This window comes from Podarcis tiliguerta (genome assembly GCF_965153285.1).
Source record: "Podarcis tiliguerta genome assembly, chromosome: 4".
NCBI classification, from domain to species: domain Eukaryota; kingdom Metazoa; phylum Chordata; class Lepidosauria; order Squamata; family Lacertidae; genus Podarcis; species Podarcis tiliguerta.
Window position 1 is genome coordinate 5,239,526 of NC_139537.1, and position 15,959 is coordinate 5,255,484.

Below are 15,959 nucleotides of genomic sequence, written 5' to 3' on the forward strand. Positions count from 1 at the left end.
GCCGCATTTTGGATTAGTTGTAGTTTCAAGGTCACCTTCAAAGATAGCCCCACATAGAGCTCATTGCAGTAGTCCAAGCGAGAGATAACCAGAGCATGCACCACTCTGGTGAGACAATCTATGGGCAGGTAGGCTCTTAGCCTGCGTACCAGATGGAGCTGATAAACAGCTGCCCTGGACACAGAATTGACCTGTGCCTCCATGGACAGCTGTGAGTCCAGAATGACTCCCAGGCTGCGCACCTGGTCCTTCAGGGGCACAGTTACCCCATTCAGGACCAGGGAATCCCCCACACCCGCCCGCCCCCTGTCCCCCAAAAACAGTACTTCTGTCTTGTCAGGATTCAACCTCAATCTGTTAGCTGCCATCCATCCTCCAACTGCCTCCAGACACTCACAGAGGACCTTCACCGCCTTCACTGGTTCCGATTTGAGAGGTAGAGTTGGGTATCATCCAGATACTGATGAATACCCAGCCCAAACCCCCTGATGATCTCTCCCAGCGGCTGCATATAGATGTTGAAAAGCATGGGGGAGAAGACAGAACCCTGAGGCACCCCACAAGTGAGAGCCCAGGGGTCTGAACACTCATCCCCCCCCCTTTCTGAACACGGCCCAGGAGGAAGGAGCGGAACCACTGTATGACAGTGCCCCCAGCCCCTCAAGACGGTCCAGAAGGATGTTATGGTCGATGGTATCAAACGCCGCTGAGAGATCCAGCAGAACTAGGAAACAGCTCTCACCTTTGTACCTAGCCCGCCGGAGATCATCAACCAGTGCGACCAAGGCAGTTTCAGTCCCGTGATGAGGCCTGAATCCCGACTGGAAGGGATCCAAATGCTCCGCTTCTTCCAGGCGTGCCTGCAGTTGTTCAGCAACCACTCGCTCAATCACCTTGCCCAAGAATGGAAGATTTGAGACTGGGCGATAGTTAGCCATATTGGCAGCATCTAAAGATGTTTTTTTAAGAAGCGGTTTAATGACCGCCTCTTTCAGCGGGTCTCGGAAGGCTCCCTCACAGAGGGAAGCATTCACGACCTCACAAAGCCCATCGCCCAATCCTTCCCAGCTAGCTTTTATAAGCCAGGATGGGCAAGGATAAAGGAGACAGGTGGTTGGTCTCACTCGTCCAAGCAGCCTGTCCACATCCTCGGAGGTAACAGATTGGAATTGATCCCACACAACTTGAGTAGACAGGGCTCTAGCACTCTCCTGCCCCGGCCCTGCTCCCACGGTGGAGTCTACCTCTTCCTGAATCTGAGCAACTTTATCTGCAAAAAAACTTTGCAACTTTATTGCAGGATATCATGTGGCCCATACTGGGCCCCAATGTAGCAGGTAATTCCGCTAAATTGCAAACCACCTGAAAAAGTCTCCTGCTGCTGTTTTCTGCAGATGCAACAGAGGCGGCAAAGAAAGTCTTCTTCGCCGTTGCTACCGCCACTTGGTAGGCTCGGGATTCAGCTCTAACCCGTGTCCAGTCAGCTTCAGAATGAGTTATCTGCCACCGGCGCTCTAGCCGTCTCAGCGATTGTTTCATTGCCCTCAGATCCGTGGAAAACCACAGGGCTATCAGGGCTCCATGCAATCGAAGAGGGCGCTTCGGAGCCAAACAGTCAATAGTCCTGGGCCACCAGGGAATCAGCTGAAAGGCCATCAACATGGGATAAAGCATCCCCTACCACTCTCTGGAAACCATTTGGATCCATTAAGTGGCGGGGGCGGACCATCCGAATCGGTCCCACCTCCCTGCAGAGGGGAAGGGTCGCGGAGAAGTCCAGTTGCACCAGGAAGTGACCTGACCATGGCACTGCAACCCCCCCTCCCCGCCCACAAGGCCTGGGTTGCTGTGCATAAGAGAAACCTGGTGGACAAGCAGCGGCAAGGACAGCCCCATCTGCTTCATCCAACCAAGTCTCTGTTACACATGCCAGGTCAAGTCCTCCATCCATGATCAAGTCATGGATGGCAGTGGTTTTATGAATCATTGACCTGGCATTGAACAGCAGCACCTTCAGGTTATGTGGGTATCCCTTGCTGATTCTAGTATCCATGCAGTCAGGACCAGACCCGGAGGCAGGGATAGTCCTCAAACGACTAAACATGCCTCCTCTGTAATGACATGCTCTGGTCTTAGCGTAACTCCTCCTCCTACCCGTGATCACTAAGATCGGTTGTCCCAGGGCATCCCCCTTGTGGAACATGCCCCAGCTATTTTGTGGGCTGGGACCCACTCCCTGGCAGCCCTGACCCCTCCCCTTAAGAACAAAATAAACCCCTTTTAAAAAAAAGAACCCACAATAAAACAATACAAACAAAAAACTATAAAAATTACAAACACATCAAAATCAAAAAAACTCCCGAGCCCAACCAAACAACCATCCCACCCCCCACAAAAAAAAGTAATCAAAAGGGAAAAAAAGAAAAAATTAAAAAATATTTTAAAAAGAGCATTGTGCCGCTCCGAGTCCTCCTGGCCAGCAGCAGCAGCAGCAGCAGCAACCGTCCTTATGAGGCCTGTCAGGCCCCACCCTGGGCCAGGTGGTGTGTGGGGGGAGGAGCGGGGCCCTCAGGCACTCATGCAGGGGAGTCCTCCTGGGCAACAAGCAGTCCTTATGAGGCTTCAGGCCCTGCCCTGGGCCAGGTGGTGAGTGGCAGGAGCGGGGCCCTCAGGCACTCACACAGGGGAGTTGTTTCAATAGGATTGCTTTGCTGCACATTTTATTTATGGATGCTTATTTTATTCTGCATTCTAATAATGGGTATTCGTCTTTGTGCAAATAGGTGGTACTCCACCTTGTGTTTTCCAAGTCATTCTGCCTACACAGGCATTCCAGTTTGCCTGATGGAAGGGTCCACGTTCTCCTCTCCTTGTGAGCTGTTCTGGGGAGTTCCCTCCCAATGCCCCAGAGCCAAAATCCAGGGGTTCATGGGGGCATGGAGAGGGGGAGGGATGGGGGGCAGGCACCTTTTTGCAGCCAATGGGGCTGGTTAGGTGAATCTGCCACAGAGTCTCCCAGCTCACTAAGCCTTATTACCCATTCAGCTTCTGAAACCTCCTCTTCCCAACCTTCTGCCTCTTCCCCCTCTGACCGCCAATCCTTCTTCTACCTCTTCTTCTACCTCCACTCCTTCGGCTCCCAGCCGTCTTCCCTTCCTGGTTCCCTGGCTTCTTCCTCCCACCATTCCTCTGTGCCCAACCAGTCCATGACATTGCTCCATCCCTCAGCCTCTGTCCCCACAAGGCAGCTTCCCCTGACCTGATCTGGTTCCACAGCCACTGCTTCCCTTCTGCCCCCATGAAAAGACGGATCAGGAGGTCTTGCTGGCATCCTTCTTTCACCTGCACAGGAAAAAAGGTAAACAGGACGCCAGGAGTGCCTGCTTCTCTCACAGGTGAAACAGGGCATCTCTAACTGCAGATGGGCCTTTGAGAAAGCCTTACCTGCTGAGAGCATTTGGACATTTATGCCCATTTCATATTTTAGTTGTGCAAAAATACATCTCCCCTCCTCTGGACCCTTCTTCCCAACTGTCTCTCCCCAAAACAAGATGAAAAGAACCCTCAGATGAGTTGGAAAACCAACAGAATGAGACCAAACAGAGAAAAACCACCTTCCTCCTTACCCCGTGGCCTCTCTCTGGTGTCCAACGGAGGCGTCTCTGCCTCACAGGAATCCAGGTCCATTTCCGCAATGAGATCCTTTCCCTGAAAAAGAAACAAGGATTCAAAACAGAGAATGGTGAGAAATGTAGGAAAGAGAATAACAAAGACTTGAAGGGTGTGAGATCTCATTCCATGGATGCTTTCCCATAAAATGGATTGGCCATCAGCAGACCATTATGGGATGTTCTCTGTCCTGTTTGGAGCCCCTTGGGAATATCCAGAGGAAAGTCTCTCTCACCTGCTTTCTCTCCTCTGCCTGACTCAGGAGGAAACCTTCGGCCAGGGCCACCGCCTGGGAACTGGTCTCCGCTCCACATTCCCTCACCCAGCTCTCCATCTCCGGGGGAAGGACAGCCAGGAACTGCTCCAAGATCACCAGGTCCAGCATCTCAGCTTTCGTGTGCCTTTCTGGCTTCAGCCACTGGTGGCAAAAGTGGTAGAGTCGGCTGCAAACCTCTCGGGGTCCTTTGGCCTCCTGGCAGCAGAACTGCCTCAACTGCTGGCTCTGCACCTCTGAGCGGAGGGTGTCCTCCTCACCCAGGATCTTCTGCACTGGGATTTCCCAAAATCCCCCATTGCTCCCAGTTTGGCTGGCATGGCCTCTTCTTGCTGAATCTTGCTCATCCATTTGTGCTCTCAGGAAGCCTCTGAGAGATCGGAAGGAACCCTTTGGACTTCTGCCAAGTTCTGTATGTCGTAATGAAAAGCTCAAGGAAATCCTACAAAGCAAATACATTGTTTTGTTACAGAATTTGTAGGTCAGAGGAAGAAAAAGCTTCCCTTAGCAAGCAAACCATGAGCTATTTTCTGAAGAAGAAGAAGAAGCTCTCCTAGAAAGAAGATTGCAATGCAAAATATGGAGGCAACTGAAGGGGGGGGGAATGGTTCCCTGAGGAAGCATGTATGAGTCTTGCTGGGAACCAGGGCTGGACTGCACTGCATCCCAGACCATGAGCTATCTTTTCGAAAAGAAAGAGGAGGAAGAGGAGAAGAAATAAGTCTCTAGCCTTCTAGCAATGCAAAATGTGGAGGCAACTGAAGGGATTTCTGGGAGATTAATCAACCTGGTTTCTGCTGCTCTTCCAGTCAATGCATGAAGTCAGAACCGACTGACAAAGGAATTGTTTGTTTGGATGCTTGGCTCTAGTGGGGGTCCTCACCCGGTGACAAGGGAGTCATTTGTGGGTCTAGTGGGGTCCTCACCCGGGGGTCCTCAGGAGTTCCTTTTTTAAAAAATTTAATATTTATTAAGTTTTCATGGTATAATATAAACAAGACAAAAAAGAACAAAAAAGAAAAAGAAAAAATACATTAAAGAAAAAAACACACATTAGCATATATATAAAAAAGACAAACACACAAAATAACAACAGTTAAAAACAGCTTCATCTTACAAAGAAAAAACTTGCTTTAGCTTTTTTCCTGGACTTCCCCGTACCTCCCTCCTTTGTATTCCATTTCCATTGTTCGTTCAGCAAATCCTTTCCCTCATTTACTTTCATCTCAATTTTTATCTTAATATTGGCTTTACCCTTCCCTCTCTTTTACCACTATTTTTCCATAGACTTCATAGCTTTTTTACTATAAGCCACTTAGCTTAAATCCAGCATCATTCTAACATTCATTAATTTTACAATATTTCTGTAAATAGTCTTTAAATTTCTTCCAATCTTCTTCCACCTGATCTTCTCCCTGGTCTCGGATTCTGCCGGTCATTTCTGCTAGTTCCATGTAGTCTATCACCTTCATCTGCCATTCTTCCACGGTGGGTAATTCTTGTGTCTTCCAATACTGCGCAATCAGTATTCTTGCTGCTGTTGTGGCATACATAAAAAAAGTTCTATCCTTTCTTGGCACCAATTGGCCGACCATGCCCAGGAGAAAGGCCTCTGGTTTCTTAAGGAAAGTATATTTAAATACCTTTTTCATTTCATTATAAATCATTTCCCAAAAGGTCTTAATCCTTGGGCACGTCCACCAAAGGTGAAAGAATGTACCTTCAGTTTCTTTACATTTCCAACATTTATTATCGGGCAAATTGTAAATTTTTGCTAGCTTGACTGGTGTCATGTACCACCTGTATATCATTTTCATAATATTCTCTCTTAAGGCACTACATGCCGTAAATTTCATACCTGTGGTCCATAACTGTTCCCAGTCAGCCATCATTATATTATGTCCAACATCCTGTGCCCATTTAATCATAGCAGATTTTACTGTTTCATCCTGCGTATTCCATTTCAACAGCAAGTTATACATTCTTGACAAAGTCTTAGTTTTGGGCTCTAACAATTCTGTTTCCAATTTTGATTTTTCCACCTGGAAGCCAACTTTCTTATCTAGTTTATATGCCTCCATTATCTGATGGTAGTGAAGCCAATCACACACTTTATTTTTTAGCTTCTCAAAGCTCTGCAATTTCAGTCTGTCTCCTTCTTGTTCTAAAATTTCCCAATATTTCGGCCATTTGGCCTCCATATTAAGCTTTTTGAAAGCCTTCGCTTCCATTGGTGACAACCACCTTGGAGTTTTACTCTCAAGTAGATCTTTATACCTTACCCAGACATTAAACAATGCTTTCCTTACAATGTGGATCTTAAACATTCTATGCACTTTAACCTTCTCATACCATAAATATGCATGCCAGCCAAAAGCATTATTAAATCCTTCTAAGTCCAAAATGTCAGTATTTTCCAGAAGTAGCCATTCTTTCAACCAGCAAAAAGCTGCTGATTCATAATAAATTTTCAGGTCTGGCAGGGCAAAGCCTCCTCTTTCATTCACATCTGTTAATATTTTAAATTTTATTCTTGCCTTTTTGCCCTACCAGACAAATCTAGAAATATCTTTCTGCCACTTCTTAAAACAGTCCATTTTATCAATAATTTGCAATGTTTGGAACAAAAATAACATTATTTTTTTTCTTTATTTTTTTTCCCCTCAGGAGTTCCTCCCCCACCCCCACTTCTGTCTCCTTTTCTTGCACTTGGACTCTCTGCCGCTCTCCAGATAGACTCCTGGGGTGGGGTCCCTTTTTATTTGCTCTGAGGGCCAGGTATGTATCTGGTCAACCCCCTGAGGGCCAAGTGGGCAGGGCCAAAGACATCTCCCTTGAAATTTAGGCGGGTAATTTATTATTATTCTTCCGCGAGATAGCTTAACACACACACAGCCATTGATGCCAAGGTCCCTGCAGGTTCGGTGAGTAGCAGCGCCCATTTCCGGCTTCTTTGCCAGCAACAATCCCTTTGGGACAGAGAGGATGTGGTCCTGGGATGCCATGCTCTGGGTGCGAGGGGATTGCTGCAGTGGCCTCCGTGTGGGGCTGCCCTGGGAGACGACTGGGAAACTGGTCTGCAATGCAACAGGGACTCCTTTGTTTAAGTCCCAGGGACTCCTTTGTTTAAAGAAGGGATATTTTTTCTGAAGGGGGGGGCGGGGGCCAGATGAGTTTGGGATCCTCTGAACTCCAGGAAGGAGAGCGTGGCAGACCTGGCCCCTCCCGGATCAGGCCCCCCCGGCATCCTCCCCTGCTGCAGCCCTGGGACCCCCGTCTCCCCACTGCACCCTCTGGGGGGAGAGAGAGGAGACTCACCAGATCCCAGGAGGGGACAGCGAGGCAGCCCTTGCAGGAGAGACCCCAAAGCAAGGAAAGGACTGGGGAGGGAGGGGCCTTGGCTCTGGAGGACCTGGCCCCCTCTTGCTTCCTGTCCTCTCTAGGAAGGCAGCTCACTTCCCTTTAACCCTTGCCAAGCCGAGTCCCTCCAGCTCAGCCCTCTCTCGCTTGGCAGCACCTCAGATTTCTATTATTTTTAATGGTTTAAGGGGGCAGCTGCCCCCCTGGCTACGCCCATGCCCAGATATCCTTTTGGGGGTGAGCCTCTTGGCTGGACTCTGAGCATCTCCCTCCCTTGGCCAGAAACCAGAGGAAGAGCTTGCAGGGAAAAGGGCTTTGCAGGAGGCAAGGAAGCTCCTCCTAGAATTCCGGAGTGGAGAGATAGGAGGGGATCCCAGGGTCATCTAGACCAACCCCCAGCAATGCAGGAATCTCGGCTAAAGCATCCATGGCAGATGGCCGTCTGATCTCTGCTTAGAAACCTCCAAGGAAGGAGAGTCCACCACCTCCCAAGGGAGACCTTTCCCCTGCCCAACTGCTCTTAGATGTCCCTCAAGGCAGCGGGTCCTGAGTTCTAGCCCTGCTGAAACAACCGCACTGGCTGCCAAGGAGGAACCCAGTGAAGTTCAAAATAAATCCTATTCTCATCATAAATGAGTAATACTTTCTCATGCATGCTTTTTATGTTAATTTACAAAAGTATGCCATTTCCCTTTCCAGAAATGCTTAATTGCTAATTCAAAGGACTGAAAATGGATGGTTGTTATGTTTGGGGAAGCTTTTAATATTTGATGGACTATTGTATTTTAATATTTTGTTGTAAGCCGCCCAGAGTGGTTTGGGAACCCAGCCAGATGGGCGGGGTATAATTATTATTATTATTATTATTATTATTATTATTATTATTATCAAAATTGCTCAGTTGAGTGTTCTCCTTTTGAAAGAGGCAGGTGGAAACTCCATAGTTGCTAATAGCATAGTGTTGAAAGGCTAGGGAAATATGGGAAGCCCTAGAGCATCTGCTTGGCATGCAGAATGTCTCAGGGTCAACCCCTGACATCTCCTATAAGGGCTGGACGAAATCCCTGCCTGAAACTCTGGGGAGTGTTGACCAGCGGTCCTCATACTATGTCCCGTGGGCCGAATCCAGCCTGTCAGGGTCATGAATCTGGCCTGCACAGCCATTTCAGAACCCGCGAAGTGTCCGAGGCTGAAATCATCTCGCCACCCGCACAGTCAGTCCCCGTGAGGTAAACGCCGCACTGAAGTAAATGCCACAGGTGTGGTGGCGGTTCTACCCCTGAAAGGCCAGGGGGTTTTGCCCGGAGACACGGAAGTGTTGTCTTTTGGCTTGAAAAGCGAAGTTGAGGTTTCTTACGTATACTTTAAAGGTGGGAGAAGGAAGTATAGTCCTATTTCTGTGAGTGGCGCAGCAGTCTTTCCACTCCTGTGATTTACATGCTCTGAAAGTTGGGATCTGTTTTGATATTTAAATTTTAAAAGGGTGGAGTGTGTAGCAGGAAACCCCCCCCCCATCATTCAGTTTGTACAGACTTCACACACACTCACACTCACACACTACATACGCTACACTTCTGTTATAAATTCATAGAAAATCAACCATACATCAGATTTGCACTGTTCCACTTTTATTTTACTCCATGAAGGAAGGACTACAAAATGGGGAAGGTTTGATACAGGCCAGCCATAATCCCTTGAACATTCCAGCACATTCACAGGAGCCCTGCCCAGTTGCTATGCCAACCCTGATGGTTTCAGACAGAAAACCATCAACCCTGCATACACGAGTGGATTCAACCTGGACTATAACAAAAGAACAGTGATTGGATTTCCCCTCAGGGGGCAGGAAACTGCAATCTCCCCTTTGTCACCTGGAAAGTACTCATGGGGAGGGGGAAAGGAGGAACCAGCCAGGTGACAAGACACTCAGGTTACCACCACAACTCCTCCCTCAACCCCTCCTTTCTGTAATGTGTGCATGATGTTTCTGGGGGTGGGCTTGACCTAGAGGAGGGGAATTTCAAAAGTTTTTATAAGGTCTTGCACACCATTGTTCTGGGTCTTTCCTCTCTCCTGCGAGTGAGGGGAACACCCTGCTGCAACAGTACAATAAAGGCCAAGCCTACAGGCTGCTGATTTGCTCCAATTTACTCTGGTTGGTGTCTTTACTTTTTGTCTAAGGGAGCCCTCGGATTTTTCCGGCAACAAGTGGAACTGGATATTGACCATCTCCTAGGCCTGGGGAGCCACATTCTGTTTGAAGCAGGCCAGGATTAGCCCCCAAAGCCTGGGGTGTCCCTCCTCCCCTGCAGTAGGACTTGGAATCCAGGAGGAAACTCTTGGAATAGCCTTGCCAGGTGCTCAGGGACGGACTCACCTGTCCCCATGTCCTTCTCTTTGCAGATGTGCTGCAAACTGTGTTAAAATGTGACATCAAGCCATAGCTGTCAACTTACAGATTTGAAAATAAGGGACCAGCAGCCTTGAAAATAAGGGGCCAGCAGCCAGAATAAGGAATTTTAGTCAACCAGCTGAAATACGAAGTTAAAAGGGACCAGATAATTTTGGAGAGCAGCGCCAGTTTTTAGCCCTTCGTTTCCAGAGGTTGCTGCTCAAGACACCAGCCGATGAAACACTGCAGTTAAATAACTACAAGCAGCAACCACCTTTCGCGCAAAACAAAGTCCAAGCTACTCATCCTCTGCAGTTGAGAACAGACCTAACTGAAAAGAATGGCTGCCTCTTCTGGTGATACCTAGGAATTCTAGAAGACATTCACCCTTTCCATAGCATTATGGATGCACGATTCCCACAGACAAGTTTCTTGGCAAGACAAGGGCCTTCACTGGCCATAGAGCGTCCCCCTCAGCATCCCCAACGAAGGAGCTGGGTTGCAAGAGCTGCAGCTAATGGGGGGGCTGTCCTCCCCCCTCCCATCTCACCTGATATGTAGGAAAGCAAGACCCAGAGAGAGTTGTGGGAAACCCCGAAACCAGCTTGCTCTGTGCCGGAGCCAAACTGCCACTAACAGAGAAGCAAGATCTGTTCGGGTGTTGATGCTGTGAGCCCCTCCATCCTACACTCCGGTTGTGTATACGAGTAAATAAAACTAGATATCATAAAGACAACACAGTCTCCGCTGACTTTCGTTCCAAGGAAACCGAAGATGGGGAAGGATTAACACCCCGCCCCCACGCAACTTCCCCCAACTTCCCTTCCTCGTTTAAAACACCTCTGTTTCTTTTGCTTATAGTTTTGTATTCCTTATATATCAAATATATATTATAAGGAATATAATTTTGTATTCCTTATATATTAAAATGAAGGTTATAACATTTGTCTCTTCTTCTCATTTTTACCTCATAATTGTATTTTTTGTTTGTATTTTTCCATTACTCAAATCCTGCCAGTGAGTTCATTTCTATGAATTGTTTCTGTATATGCATCTTAAAAGGTTCCCAATCTTGTAAAAAGTCATGATTGTCCTTATCTTTAAGTCTCTCTGATTTAGCTTCGCCATTTCAGCCATTTTCTTGCCAGTGTCAGAGTGTTCAGGAGGGGCTAGTTACGCTGAAGTACTGTCCCTCAGCTAGGAACCTCGCCGATGGTTTCACAAAACCACTAACCTCCCAGAGGCATGGAGAGTTCTGTGAAGGTCTGGGTTTGGGATAACAGTGGGTATGTGTTTCCCCTCAGACGCGAAGCAAGAGGGGGTGTAGAGTGTGGTGGTGAAAGAGGTAACGTCCTTGTGCTTCGTGCCTGAGGGAGGGACTCCTACAGGAAGTCAGTCAGGATGTCACAGTCCTTTGTTCTGTGAGTCTGCTTTCACAAGGTTTTGGTTGCTAAGTGATGAGAAGGGAGTGCAAGGAGACGCTGTGCCAGCTGGATCTCCTGCCAGGACTACAAAGGACTACTCACTCTTCTGCCAAACCGGGACATCGGCTCCTGTCTTCGCCAGCGACCTCAGAACTGCCTTTGTAGTCCTGGCAGGAGATCCAGCTGGCACAGCGTCTCCTTGCACTCTCTTCTCATCACTTAGCAACCAAAACGTTGGCTCCCATAACATCTTGAACTTCTGCCTGTCCAGTGCGTTTCCCCTGCGTACAAAACACTGCTTTAATCTCAGTGCAATCTTCTGGGAAAACCTCAGCTAAGGCAGGAACAGCAGAGATGCAGCGGCGTTGCTGTCGTGAAGTAGAATAGGGAGTGAAAAATAGTCCAGGCACGGCTTCTTCTAATCTAATAGCTTTATTTACAAGCAGTAAATTACACCACCGGAAGATTCAGACATCTTCTCCATCTCAAAGCATAACTCCGACACACTCCGACTGAAATCGAAAGCAGACTCACAGAACAAAGGACTGTGACATGACATCCTGACTGACTTCCCTTAGGAGTCCCTCCCTCAGGCACGAAGCACAAGGAGCTTTACTCTTTAACCACCACACTCTACAGCATATTCCATCAACTTTTCTTGCCAGGGTTCTTTCGCTGGTATTTCATCGCTTTTCCATCTTTAAGCTACTAAAATTCTGGCCGCCGTTGTCACATACATGAATAGATTTTCCTTATCTTTTGGTAAATCCTGCCCTAAAATACCTAATAAAAATGCTTCTGATCTTTTAACAAAGGTTTTTTTTTTCCCCATTTCATTATAGATCATCTCCCAATAGGTGGAGCCAGGTGGGCCCAGGTCCAGGTGAGGGGGGTTGCCATGGTGACAAGGACCGGTAAAGGCCACAGACTTGCAGGCGGCCATTTTGGGTTAGCAGTGAGGCGAGTGAAGGAGAGAGCAGTTGGTGGCAGTTGACAGAGGACAAGGCGAGGCAATCAGTGGATTCTTATTTTCTCAGTTTCTTATTTCACTTCTTATTTCATTTATTACTTGTTTTTCTCTTCTTGAAGATGTGCCACAGGCTTTCTTCATCCAGGAATGGTGAGTATTGGAGGAAACAAGAGTAGGGAGAGCATAGCTGTCAACGTTTCCCTTTTTTGAAGGGAAATTCCCTTATTCTGAATAGGATTCCTCGCAAGAAAAGGGAAAAGTTGACATGTATGAGGGAGAGGATCCCTCAGACCTGGTCCCCCCTGCCAGGACTCTCAGTTGAGAGGAACTGACAGCATGACTTTTGCTGGAGCCAGAGCAAGATCTCTGGCTCCAGGTGATGCAGAGCTGCCAGGAAGCTGCCCTGAGAGGCCTCCATGCCCTTCAGGTGTCCAAACATCGGACAGCAGAGGCCGTTCTGGGGCCGCCGGAGAGGAGGACCCTGCTGGCTTATGTTCAGGCATCCTGTCTGAAAGGGGAATCATCTTAGGGACTTTCTGTGAAATTCTGCATCAGGGATGCTGTTCCTAGAATGGAGGCATGTGCAACAGGTCAATCGCGATCTCCTGGTGGATCCACAACTCTGGTCACTGCTCCCTGAGAAAAGCTCAACAACTCTGGGCAAAGACAATGGGTAGATGACTGGCAGGTTTTTTATTACTGGGAGTTAGTAACGTCTCTTGGAAGTTGGACGTCCCTGCTATAATGCATAATACACAAAACAAAACCTGATAAAATTCATAAAATTCCATTAAAAAAACCAACTACTCAGAGACAATTCAGAGTGGGAAAACTCTGAAATTTACCTGTGGAAAGAATCTTGCATGTTATCCTTGGACCTTGGCAAGCTTTCTTCCGTAGTTGATGGTTCAGTACTTCACCATTATTTCCCCTTTGGGACTCCCTGGGGCAAAGATTTGGGGCAACCAACCATTTTACACAAACACACAAAAGGGGTACTTCTCACTGCAGTTCCCTTAATGGCTCCCAATTTTACAAAAAGAAATTTGAATCAAGTTTCATGTGCAGAGCATAGCTTTGTCACCTCTTGGTTTAAACCTACTTTTTCTTTTCTTTTCTTCTTTTTTTAAACTAACGTAGCCAGCCATTGTACATGTACAGGGTTCGTGATTCAGCAATCTATTATACCATTTGAAGTGTTGCATCACCTGACTAAATTACCATTTTAATAAAGCCATGATTGGCTTTTCTTACCAGGGACTCAAGGAAGGCGAAGGGGTAGATTTAAGATTTAAGAGACCAAATTCCCAAGGGCATAAAACCTTTTCAGTTAGTTTAAAATCCACTTTCCCAGTTTGATGTCCTAAGACATTTCTGATACATATGCTTTCCTGTTTATTTTTGCTTAGGAAGCAGGCTTATAGATCTGAAACTTTAAATAGATCAGAACTTCAACATTCAGACAACCCAACAACTCAACTTTCCCACCAAAAGCCAGTAATAAAAGTTTGGTCAAGGCACATTCCACCGAATTATGAATTTGTATGTGCTTTACACTTTGGCTGGACTTTAGCCTATTTGAAGTCTGATTTGAATAACAGACAAAGTGATGGAAATCCCCAGATAATCACTCAAATGCTTGATATCGCCAGCTCTGCTTCAAAACATCACCGCTTTCACCTCCCACTTCTTAACACTCTCTATTCCAAACTCTGAAAACCAATCCTTCCATCTTTTTCTACCAAAGAGCAAAGCTTGGCTAAATTTCAGCCCATCACCCCACCATAACTTAAAATTCACTCTCCAATGCTTGCAGACACATCCCTTCTCCTTCGGTGATGCGCAGAATTGAACACATTGTGACAACTTTAAAGATGTGCCACCCCATGTCATTTCCGTAACATCTGCAATCATGCGTGTTGTGTTAGCAATTCACTCCTCCCATTGCTGGATATGTGCCTAGTATGTCACATGTCTCTCTTTACTTTCTTTAAAAAAAATAAATGAATATTTATTGAATTTTATAACAAATAAAAATACAGATCTCAATCATCATGTTATTTACCATTGTTTTCCCTCCCCTCCTCTGGACTTCCCTCAACTTCCCCTCTGCTGAGTTATTTAGCTTTATTTGTTGTATCCTGCTTTTCTTATATAAAAGCAATTTCCCAAATCATTTCTCTAAAGTATCTGCTAGTGAAATAAAGTTGTGAAAGTTTATTCAAACCCTGCCAGTGAATCCAGTCCATTTTGTTTTGTTTTGTTTCTGCAAATAGACTGTAAATGGTTCTCTTTTGAAGTCCTTTTTGTCCTTCTCTCATAGTTTATCTGTTAGCTTAGCCAACTCTGCATAGTTTATCAGTTTTTCTGGCCATTGTTCCTTTGATGGTATGTCTTCCGTCTTCCAATATTGTGCAATCAAGATTCTGGCCGCTGTTGTAGCATACATAAATAATATCCTTTTTTTTTTTAATTTATTTTTTTGGCAGCTCTTGGTTTGGGATACCTAACAAAAAGGCTTCAGGGTGTTCAAGAAAGTTCATTTTGAACATGAAGCTGTTTACTTTCCTAGGCTTGGGAAGTGTAAGAACGGAAATCAGTCTTATCTCTTCCGCTCTGCTGTGCTTTTGCACTGTTCTGTGTCTCCCTGTCTGTTGCTGAAGAAGAGAGAGGACGCCATTATAATCCCTTTGGTGTTGTCCGCAAATGTGATGAGCATCCCCTCAGTTCCTTCATCCATGTCATTTATCAAGACGTTGAACAACGGACCCAGGACAGAACCCTGCAGCACCCCTCTTGTCACTTTTCCCCAGGATGAGGAGGAACCATGAAGGAGTCCTCTTTGGGTTCGGTCAGTCAAATCCACCTAACAGTTACCTCATTCAGCCCACATTTTACCACCTTCCTTACATGAACATCACAGAGGACTTTGTCAAAAGCCATACTGAAATCGAGATGCACTATTTCCACAGCAGTTCCCTGATCAACAAAGTTTGTAACTCCATCCAAAAAAAGAGGTTTCTCTGGCTTCACTTGTTTTTGAGAAAGCCATGCTTTCATCCTGTATATTTATATTGTAAAATCTTCAGATGCACGCAAATAAATTTTAAAAAGAATAAATGAGGATATTGACAAGCTGGAACATGTGCAAAGGAAGGAGATTCATGTCTTTATCTAATTTGGAAACCACACGACCCAGTGCTGCCGACTTGAATAAAATATTGGTGGGGGGCCAGGTAAGGCCCGCCTTGCACAATCAATCACATGATGCATGCATGCCATTTGAATGGCAATGCCTATAAAGGCGGCAACTTTTAAAGAAAGTAATACTTTGAGCCCGTACTTCAATTTTCCAGCAGCTCCCCTTGTCCCAGAGACACTTCTAGTATTTCATTTCCTCTACCTGTGGCATTGTTCAGCAGTGGGAAAAGTGACCTCTTCACACCGGATGTCCATTTGGTATGGCCCTTTCCAGGTATTTTCCTGCCCCTTGTGTTTGTCTTTCATTTGTTCTCCTCTGTGTGTTGCCAGTAGAAGCCAGAATTCTGTGGGTACTCTAGGTGGCGCAGAAAGCACCTAGAAGCTCCCTAGAGGTTGAAGTGCAGATCAAACTTCAGTTTTGCGCTCTATAAATTCCAATTAGCAGTACTGGGGATGGTTCAGATTCTGGGGCAGTGCTTTTGTCCAGCAGAGGGTGTCACAGGGCCAGCCTACTTTCCCTTTAAAGCAAACTTGGGTCTCCAGCTGGTTTTGGACTAGGGCTCCCATCATCCCTAGCTAGCAGGACCAATAGGGAGGGATGATGGGAACTGTAGTCTGGGAGCTGCTGGGGACCCAAGTTTGTGAAAGCCTCTTTTAAAGCAACTTTTG

The 15,959-nt window shown here is 46.6% G+C and overlaps 2 protein-coding genes across 3 annotated transcripts in view; one reads left to right on the forward strand and one right to left on the reverse strand.

Moving 5' to 3' along the window:
* Positions 1-10,246, reverse strand: part of LOC310675514 (uncharacterized protein) — a 59,434-nt gene extending 49,188 nt beyond the window's left edge. The window contains exons 1-4 of one of the 2 annotated variants that reach the window (XM_083436270.1): positions 10,083-10,246; positions 3,905-4,385; positions 3,627-3,708; positions 3,260-3,342 (exon numbers count right to left, since the gene is read on the reverse strand). In XM_083436270.1, coding sequence (XP_083292396.1) covers positions 3,260-3,342; positions 3,627-3,708; positions 3,905-4,385; positions 10,083-10,156 — 720 coding nt within the window. In that variant the 5' untranslated portion in view covers positions 10,157-10,246. Of the gene's footprint in view, positions 1-3,259; positions 3,343-3,626; positions 3,709-3,904; positions 4,386-7,261; positions 7,425-10,082 lie in introns of those variants that run through there. The other variant, XM_083436271.1, reaches the window with a different exon arrangement.
* LOC310676834 (tigger transposable element-derived protein 1-like) overlaps positions 1-15,959 on the forward strand; it is a gene marked incomplete at its 3' end in the record, with an annotated part of 1,439,559 nt that overhangs the window by 858,523 nt on the left and 565,077 nt on the right. The window lies entirely within an intron of this gene.